At 45.7% G+C, this 10,489-nt stretch overlaps 1 protein-coding gene across 1 annotated transcript; it reads left to right on the top strand.

Moving 5' to 3' along the window:
* Positions 1 to 295: 295 nt before the first annotated feature.
* LOC102563950 (olfactory receptor 4D9-like) lies at positions 296 to 1,234 on the top strand. The gene has a single exon (XM_059714494.1). The coding sequence runs from the start codon at positions 296 to 298 to the stop codon at positions 1,232 to 1,234; it is 939 nt and encodes a 312-aa protein (XP_059570477.1).
* Positions 1,235 to 10,489: the final 9,255 nt, after the last annotated feature.

Here is a 10,489-nt window from a genome sequence, read left to right as displayed (position 1 = left end):
TAGTACCAAAAAGGCACTCATGAAGCTGGGTTACTGCTGCATAGTGAAATAGAAACTAACTTCCAGTGTTAACATAAAGACTAGAAACTACTATTTCCAGAGAAAGAACACCTTATTTCTAGCCCTACTATTACACATTTCCAGCTGCTCATTGTGTAATGACCATTCATGGCCATTAGATCCTTATGTAAGTGGACCAAAACTTATTCAATCCCATGGAAACTGTCCTTTAAAACTGCAGTCTACTGTTTTCATCGTTAGTGTTTCCTTTGTTAACATACATTAAGGATACCCAATGGAAGTGGAGAACCTCACGACCACAGTGACGGAATTTGTCCTCTTGGGTCTCACCCAGAGTCCAGAGCTGAAGTATCTTCTTTTCCTGGTCGTCTTCTTAGTCTACCTCATGACCTGGCTCAGCAACCTGACCATCATCATTGTGGTGGTCACCAACAGCCATCTCCACGTTCCACTGTACTTCTTTCTGGCCAACTTGGCCTTCACAGACATCAGTGACTCTTCAGTCACGGCAGTCAAGTTGTTGTGGGACCTTGCTTCTCACACCAGAACCATATCCTTCAACTGGTGCATCATCCAGATATTCTTATTTCATTTTAGTGAAGGTGCTGGCATCTTCCTCCTGGTGGTGATGGCAGTTGATCGGTATGTGGCCATTCATAAGCCACTGCATTACTTGAAAATCATGAATCAGAATGTGTGCACAGGACTGGTGATAGGGTCATGGATGGGAGGATTTACTCACTCTATTGTTCAGACTGCACTGATCATCCAGCTTCCGTTCTGTGGACCCAATATCCTGGACAATTTCTACTGTGATGTCCCACAGGTCATCAAACTGGCCTGTGCTAATACCGACCTAGTTGAGCTGCTGATGGTCTCCAACAGTGGACTGCTCCTTTCATGCATCTATTTGATCTTGCTCATATCTTATAGTATCATCTTAGTCAAAATCAGGAAAAACATAACAGATGGACAGCACAAAGCTTTGTCTACCTGTGCTGCCCAGATCACAGTCATGAGCTTAATATTTATCCCAGGAATCTTTATCTATGACCGACCCTTCAAGAAGTTATTAGGAGACAAGATAGTTTCTGTCACCTACTCTCTCATCACTCCAATGTTGAACCCAATCATTTACACTCTAAGAAATGCCGAGATGAAAAATGCTATCTGGAGGTTAATGAGCAGAATATTGCTCTCCAGGAGAAAGTAATGAAATTGAAGCTTTAACTGGAATACTGAGGAGCACGGTGTACATCCCAGCTTTCCAAAAATGTGGACCAACTCTGAGAACAAATTGGATTCCATCTATGGACTGAACAAAAGACACGAGACCGGGTAAAACTCTGGTGAATAATGATTTTTAGTTAAGTACTACCTTATAAAAATCACCTTGCTTAAAGTTCAATAGGCCATGCTACTCAACCCCTCCCATCCCCACCAAAGGACAGCCTGTAGCATGGCTGGAACCCCTCTCAGACTGCTCACATGTGAAGTGAGTGTGCTGGTTCTCAACCCAAGCAGGCAGGTGGCCCCAGTCAGCCAGGCTAGGAGGTCTCTAGGTTATGGCCGTCTGCTCTCTCCTTGCCCAACGTTCAGTCTCCTTCTTTGCTGGCTTCTGCTTCCAATTCAGCCCCACACCCCTTTTCCTAATGTACTGACCACTCCAACCCCACAATGCACTTTGGCCCTTTGTATTGAGTCATATGGATTCATTATCTCAGTGTCAGAAGGACAGGAGAGGGTGTCAATGAGAGCTCAAAAAAGACAAGCTCCCTGCTCAGTTCCAGAGTCAAAATGGGACATTTTTTCAAGGGATTAACATTTATGTCAAATGTCAGGTCCCTGCTCTAGAGCTTCCCAATAAAAGTGGGGCAGGAAGGAGGGAGAGGTGTTTTTTTTTTTTGGGGGGGGGGGGTTAACAGTGAAGGTTTTTTTTTGCCCCTAGCTTTCTTCCCAAAAGCAGGCAAGTTATTTTGGCTGAATTCTTCCAAAACCTTTCAGCCAGAGGAAAATATGCAACATGTTAGCTATTACTCCAATTTGTTAAAGTTTAGCCCTTATGAGCAACTGAAAGGAAAGCCTTATAATAGGAAATGTCTGGCAACCTTTAGTAATAGGTGTCATGCTACCAGGCCTGCCTTTAAGTCAAGCTGTACCCTTTCTACCTATACATCCAACTGGTTCATTTCTAATATTGCTATTATTTCTACTGTAATTTGTAAATCAAATTTTTGTAACATAAAAATATTGCTACTTATATACACAGCTGTGCTGCTTATGTCAATGCTAAAATAAATAGGCTTTCCCCAGTATCAACATGATTGCTAGTAATAGAAACAGTACAGCTACTGAGATGCACAAGGCATTCACTCATTTCTTGAAGAGCAATGTTGCTAAAAGTAATAGCAGAGCATATTTAATAGGGCTGTGCGAAATTCCACAACAGTTTTGTTTCGATGCTGTTTCGACCTATTTTGTGGTAGAAACAGCAAAATCAAAATGGAACAGCTATGGTCGAAATGGCCTCAAAACAAAATGAGGCGAGTCAAAACGCTTCATTGTTTCAATGCTGTTTCGACGTTTCGCCCATAGGCTATAATGGGGAAGGTTGAAACAGCCTACAAATGTGTCATTTCTGGCTGGATTTGGATGAAACTTGCAGAAATGGTAGCCCCTACTGAGACAAGAAATCATGTCAAGATTCAAGGAGATAGGTGCAAGGGCTTCAGAGAAATTGTACCTCAATGCCTTGAGAGCCAAACTTGCGTCTGTCATAACCCAATGATTTTTAGTGCCTTGGCACAGTGGAATTTTTCCGCCACGTGGAGCTTTCTTTGCATTGTGGATTTCTCAGCTGCAGAGAGAAAACCCTGGTGCAAAAGAGTTGCCGCCACACGTATGCAAATTAGTGTCCCACTATTGGTCAATTCTAAATTATATCTACATGGCGGCTAGCAATTGGCTCGCTAGCCGTATAAAAGGTTAGAGCAGTTTCCGTCCAAGTTGGAGGACTCCACAACCATCTTGTGGGGAACTCTAAGCGCGCTGTGGAGCCTAGCAAACTCCATGTGTGTCTTGGAGGAAGACATAGGGGCCTGATCAGCTTCTAGCCACTCCCCATCATAGTGGAAAATTTGACGTATCCCCAGTGTTGAGCGTGCAGAGTCGTCCATCGACGACTCATCTCTGTTCGGTTCGGAAGAGATCTCACTTCTGTTTGTTTGTGTGTAAATGTAACTCAAGCAAGTTTCCTTCCTGCACTGTGACCATCAGCAGTGTAAGTAAAGCTTTCTTTGTACAACCTATACGCTTCCGTGCATAACTCTACTCCGTAGTGGAAAAACCCCACCTGGCGGTCTGGGCTACTGGCCATAGCCTTAGACCGCCCTCGGTCCTGACAGCGTCATGTATATGCGCCACACCACAGCTGGGTCAAAACTGCAGGCATGCTAGCCCCTGTGGAGGCCACAAATCCTGCCAAGTTTCAAGGAGATAGGTGCAGGGTTTTGGGGAAATTGTACCCCAAGCTGTGGACAAGCAAAACTCACGACATGGGTGACACTGTGTGTGTTAAGGCACAGCAGGGTGAAAGCTGCAGGCCTGCCAGTCCCTGCTGAGGCCACAAAGCCTGCCAGCTGTCAAGGAGATAAGTGCAGGGGGGCTCTGGGGACCTGTACCCCTAGCTGCTGACAGGAGAAACTCAAGACATGGGCAGTTTTAACCCCACTGTGGTGTGCAGTTTCTCTGAACTCCCTGCACCTATCTTTTTGAATTTTGGGACACTTCATGACCTCAGAAGAAGCTACCATTTATGCAGTTTTCATCCAAATCATTGTATAAATGACAAGTTATAGCCTGTTTCGACCTTCCCCATTATATCCTATGGGCGAAACATCGAAAGAGGGTCAACACAGCTAAACGTTTAGAGAGAACAGAATGGAGCAGCCGTTTTGACTCAAAACAAATATCGAAATGGAACACTGTTCCATCAAAATGCTGGTCGAAATGCAATGTTGCCGCTTCGCACAGCCTTAATATTTAGTAGAACTGGATGCGGCTCACCATCTTTTGGGCCTGATCCCATAGGATAGAGACATATGGTCAAAAAGCCTGAGCCTGAATTGATTCAATCTTTGTTGGTTAGTCTAACCTGGCTAAGATAAATCAGTCTGTAGCCCAGACAGACCTCCCAGAAGTGGCTCAGGCTAGAGCAGACCTTTCTCTCTTCCACAGAGCTGAGCTGAGGGAGGCGTGGTCAGGCTCTGGCAGGACACCCTGATTATTGCCCCCTGCTCCTGAGCTGCCCGGCAGGCAGTGTTTATCACCCCTAACTCAGTGCTTATCAGACCATTAAGAAAACAAAGCCTCTCTCCATTAACTAATGCAGCTCTTCTTAAACAGCTCTTCCAAGGGAGGAAATTAAGCTACCTGTTGATTAGCTCCCAAAAACTAGTCTGCCTCTGTCATCTCCCGCAGCAGGGACCTTAGCCAGCATGTGGTCTGCTAAGTAATGCTGAGGTGTCTGCATAAGGCAGAGGGGAGGAGGGAATAATCCTTGCTTAGCATGGAGAAGCCAGGCAGATGCTCTGTGCCGAGCTGCAGCCAGGGAGCAGAGGGGAGGGGTCAGCCCTGCTGCATAGGAGAGTTCCTGGCACAGCCCAGAGAGCATGCTGGGATGCTGGGGGGAGTCTGGTTTATCTTATACCAGCAATGGGTCTGGGACAGAAATTGCATAAACTGGTTTGAGCCAAATCAGTTAAGTCTGATACTACATTCAACCAGGTTTATCTCAAACCAGTTTCGGCCATTTTCCAACTGGTTTATATGAACTGAACATCTGTTCTGTTACAGGTTTAAACCAGCTTCTGATCACTTAAACTGGCTTATGTGTAATGCCTGTCCCTAGCTATACAGTGTGGAACAGTTTCAAGTCCTGTGGAAATCAATGGAAGTTGAGGGGGTCTCAGCATCTTCACAGATCAGGCCTCTTATAAATATCTGTTGCAGAATCAGTCCTGTGGCTCTAGCAGTGAGCAGGCACATGTTTCATTCTCCTTAGCTCAAAAAAGTATATATACAATTAAACAGCAATGCAGGTAGCAGTGTACATCTCTAGTGCTAGGTGCAGTGCAGTATAGAGATGCATGGGCTAGCTATAAATGAAGTAATCAGGGCACTGTGTCACCTTACAGATTCAGGCAGAGAAGCATGGGCGTTTGTAGGCTACAGCCCACTTCATTATATACTACAAATATGAATAGAATCTGAAGAAGTAGGCTGTAGCCTACAAAAGCTCATGCCTCTCTGAATGAGTTAGTCTATGAGTTGCCACACTGCCCTGCCTTCTGCCTAAGCTTCAGACGAATATGGCTAAGTGCCTTGTGTGGTGGGCCAATAGGAGGTGCTCCTGCACAGAGCCACAAACCTGACTGTGCCCAACCACCTACCAAGCTCTGAGTGCCTCCCTGGGGGCACCTCACATCTAGCCGACCCCCTTCCCGGAGCACACCCGCAAACCTGGGAGTGATGCTGCCACCACTCAAGAGTCTTGGTTTGTGAGTGGCTCCATGCCTCTTGAGGCACACAGGCTTTATAGACCTGAAGGGCGCTTGACCCACTGCAAGAACTTGGGTGCTTCTTTTAGCCACAAGTCTAAATCGTATCCTCCCTTAGTCAGCTGGAACAAGGGAGCACCAAGGCATAACCCAGTCCATCACCCAATAGGTCTCCCATGCCATGCTCAGAGGAGAATTTTATTCGTACAGAAAGAAGGCCTGGGGTAAGATACAGGACAGTGCAAGATCAAAGAATACCCTTAGAGCAAACAGTGTGGCTAGATAGCCTTTGATTACACAGCTGTGTTACTGCAAACTATATATCTAGATAGGTTCCAGTAGATTACTTCCCAGTATCATCCAGAGGCTGGTTGCTTTCCTCTGGAGGCAGATAGCTGCTTGTGTGTCCAGTTTCAAGTGACAGAGGGAGAGGGCTGCAGCATTCAGCTGCTCCTCCTCTCTCCCCATGAGCCCTAGGGCTCCAGCATGGCTCTGCCAAAGATGTTTCAAGTCAATATAGCTCTGCCCTCCTTTATGGGGACCCCTTTTATCCTCTATCGTGATCTCATCACTGAGGTCCCACCAGGAGCAGCCTCACTGGCTAATGCCTGGTGCTTTCAAATGATATCACCTTTCCATGTGAGAAAGCTAGTCACATGACCCGCAGTGGCAGGGAAACTTGAGACAAAGGGAACAGGTTCCCCCTCCCTCTGGCATGTATCCAGCACAGGTTACAACTCAGGGTTACCTGAAGCAGATGGGGTTCTCTCATACAACTAGTTTGACTATTTTTGCACTACCATGCAATCTGCAATGGAGAAATAGCAAAAGGAAAGAAAACTCATAGGAAAGGTCCTTGGCATATTACATCTTTGAAGTCAGAGGCAGACGTGAGTCAGTGAATCCACGTGCATGCCAAAGATGGGAGGTAATTTTAGTATCCATGTTCTAGAAGTGAGAGTAGTATATAGGGTACACATCTTGTCAAACTGTAAAAACTGATAAGCCCCGCCCACTGACAGGTGCCCCGCCCCCTTGACCCTGCCCCCAGACACGCCCCCCTCCTGGCCGCAATCTTGGCCGCCATCTTGCAAACCGAAGTCCCGTCCCTAACCCCTGACCTTTGCCACCGGAAACTCCACCCCTGAACCCTCCTGGCAACCATGTTGGTAGCCATATTGGCCGCTATGTTGCATCCCAGAACACCCTGTTCCCATCACATGGACTGTGACCTCACCAGACCCAACCCCCTGGCAGCCATCTTGGTGGCCATCTTGGCTGTCATGTTGCATCCCAGAACACCCTGTTCCCAACATATGGTCTGTGACCTCACCAGGCCCAAACCCCAGGCAGCCATGGTGGTGGCCATCCTGGCCACCATGTTATCTCCCAGAACACCCTGTCCCCAACACATGCCCACTGACATCAGAACAGTCTCTCCTTAACCGGGAAAAGCCTCCACCTCGAGAATGCTGCTGAGCCAATAGGGGGCAAGTATAGAGGGGTGGGGGTGGGACCTAGGCTGGCAGTCCCTGACCTGCCTCTTGTCTAAATCCTGTTGGGAAAACCCTCCAAGCAGGCCGCGTGTTTTCTGAGACCACGCTAATACAGGCAGAAGCAAATATGGATTCTTATGCTTTGGAAGCCTCAAACACTGTTCAGACCTCTCTTGGCAGCACTATGGGTGAGATCTCAGTGGTTGAGACAGATTCCCGGACTCCCAAAACAGATCCGGGGACCGTGGCAGACCCCCAACAAACTGCATCAGAGCCACAGGCAGACAGCCTGGGGGTGGCAGACAACCTAAACCCCAAAGACTCTGCTGAGGTAAGTAGCCTAGAATTATTTTGGAGGGAGGGGGCGGCTTTCTTTGGTAACATGGTGGATCTATGTTAAATCTTTCGGCTCTTTGCAGGGAACAAGCATGGTTTCTTACACTACACCAGTAAGGGCCCTTGTTTCTGCCTTAATATGAAGGCCATATAGATGTCTGCCAAGAAAACGCTAACGTAGCAACAGTTCTGAAGAGGGGGAGATTAAGGAGTGTAGCCCCCTAATCCAATTGTTTCCTGAGATGTTTGGTGGCCAAGGGCCCAGAGCAGCTGTTGATGATTCTGGAGAAGAGGGATGTCTCATTTTGGATTTTGAAAGAGAAGAAGATGTCTCTCTGGGAGCAGAGCCACTGGTAAGTATTTTGAACTTGAAGATGAGCTGATGTGTGTGTGTGGGGAGGGGTATTGGTGGCAGGAAGGGTGGGGGGCAGGAATTGACTATCAACTCCTTAAATGGTGGGTAACCAGAGTTTCTTCTTTAAATTTCCTCTGCAGCTTGATGCAGCCTTTCTCATGACACCAGAAGGACAATGCAGCAGCAGCTCTATAACCTTGGTACTTGGAAAGAAAAGCTGCCGTTGTGACAATCAGAGTCCTGGTGCCTCAGAAGAAGAGGGTGCTGTGGCTTTTAGAAAACAACTAGGAATTGAACGAACTTGACCCGTCTCACCAAGGAGTCGTACAAGGCTCGTGAAATCTCTTGTACGTGTTTGTTGTTATGGCATACTGAAATATTGTTTGAGACAGAGACTTTTTGAAACCTCTAGGGGTTGCCTTCTAAATGCACCAGGTCAAGGAAGCCACAAATGTCTGGACAGGACAGATGAGGACACAAACCAGACACTTCGACAAGTTTGTATTGATCTGTGTATGGAGAGTATTCTAAATGCTGTAATGGCAGTAGGGTACTCTATGGATTGTCTATGCCTCACTGAGAAACATTTAGCTCAGGGCATGGCAATTATAAACCATATTTATCTGGCTGGAGACCCACATGCTGCTTTACATGGTGTTATTCATGAGAAGGATAAACCTCGGGTACCCTACATTGAACATTTAATTGGAACAAGAAATTATAAATTCCTGCTCCAGAGAATAATGTAGCCAGGATATAGTATAAAACTTGTAAAAGGTGTAAATTTTCTACAGAGACTGATGAAAATAAAAACTTATTAAAAACACTTTCTTACAGATGTCATTCTTTAAGGGAGGGCATAGAGGGTTTTTGGTTATAAGGGTCACAGCTAAGGACTTGTTGGAACAGGCCTAAAGAAAAATCTATGGAGCCATACGGGATAGCTGTTACTTGATGGCTGCAACAAGATTTTGTCTTCAAACCTAAGAAACTTATAAAAAGCTGTGTGTGTGTGTGCCCAAAATTCAAGGGTTTTGGTTTTATCAGCTGCTGCTTTCACACCTAAGGAACTTACAACAGGGACTGGCAGGGTGTGTCCCACCCAAAATTGAATAGGTGTTGGATCCAACACAATGGGCCCACAGGAATGAATCAAGAGGCAGGATGCAAAAATCAGGGCCGTCCTCCACCTCAAGGAGTGTCTACGGGGTGAATTAAAGACCAGTATGCAATAACCTAGGCAGTCCTTGACGATGACCTACCAATCCCCGAGAGAAGCCTCATACATATTAAAAATAGAAGTCATCAGGACTGCCTGAGAGGGGCAGAAAACACCCCTTTTCTCAGGATTCTGAAACTGTTCCCAGACAGGATCTAGGTATGTACTCATATGTTTTTGTTAATGTTTCATTTACTTCTTTCTGTATAGACATCTTCTCTGTTTCATTATAGTATCTTTTACTTACTGTTTCTTTAGGGGTCTTCATTACAGCAGAAACAGACCAACTTTACGCCAGAAAAACTTCGGGGGGGGGGTGCAGAACAAGACAGGGGTGGTATGTATGTAACCATTTTTAACTCTCTATACCTAGAGATACTTGGGGTGTGTTAATATGAGGCTTATGTCAGAACATCATTTTGTAACTTTACCCCAAGCAGAAAACCCTTCTTGAAGAATGGAAAACCAGAGCAAGCATGTCCCCTCATGTCTTTATCCTGTAGTGTAAGGTACATTTTTTCTGAAATTAAACCTTTGAAACTCTTTAAGTGTGTGTTTTGTTTTTTTGTTTTGTTTTGTTTTTTTGTGATGGTGGTTTAATTTTGCCATGAGGTTTTTTAAAGCATGGGTGTTTCAGCCTTGTACCTTTTAAAAACTGTATGCATTTTGGGGATAGGGCTGAGAGTCAACATGTGTGTGTTTTAGGGTTAGGAGATGGGTTAAGGGTTAGGGACAGAGTGTGTGTTCATCTTGGAAGTGGATTGTTGATGCTGAGATATCTATGTTGTATTTCTCAAGGGATCTGACGCAAGACTGTTCAAAAGAGAGACAATGTTCCAGAAACACCAAAGGAACAAGCGCCAGTTCGAAGGCCTCTAGCAGCACTCTTTGAAAACCGCACAAACCCCAACCCTGAGGATCAGAAACCCCACAGACCAGACCCCACTCAAACCAGAGCAGAAGGACACGGTAAAAAAAATAAAGACCACGTGGTTCCTCAGAGGAAAATGCACCACCAAGCCCTGAGAGAGCTGTGTGTGAAAACACAAACATTCACAGTTCCAAAGCTGCTGTTTTGGGGTCAGTGAATAAGAAACACAAGACTGATTACTCACACACTTTAGAGAAACCTGAGGAGGTTCTCCCCATGTGTTTGAAAGATCATGATTATTTCTCATGTGAAAAGAGGAGACTTTCAGGGACTGTTGATACATATAATGCCTTGAAGGATCATGATTATTTTTCAAGGGAAAAGAGGAGATTTTGGGGGGATGTTGGCACTCATAGAGCCTTGAAAGATCATGATTATTGTGCAAACAAATGAGCGCATGTTGTACGGAGGTGAGGTGGTCTGCATGGTCATGGCACTAGACAAGGTATGCATCATAAGAGGGGAGGCCCTGATAAACCTGAGAATAAGTGGCTTGCGGATCAAAAAGTAAGGGCCTGTTTAAAGATGAAGGTGGAAAAGGCTAAGCACATATTGAGAAAAAAAATAAGAACA

Source organism: Alligator mississippiensis, chromosome 11, assembly GCF_030867095.1.
Source record: "Alligator mississippiensis isolate rAllMis1 chromosome 11, rAllMis1, whole genome shotgun sequence".
In the NCBI taxonomy this organism is placed as follows: domain Eukaryota; kingdom Metazoa; phylum Chordata; order Crocodylia; family Alligatoridae; genus Alligator; species Alligator mississippiensis.
This window is presented reverse-complemented; position numbering and strand designations above follow the sequence as displayed.

What these genes read in the sequence shown, in the direction of transcription:
- LOC102563950 (XM_059714494.1), top strand. Translation starts at nt 296, where the DNA reads ATGGAAGTGGAGAACCTCACGACCACAGTGACGGAATTTGTCCTCTTG.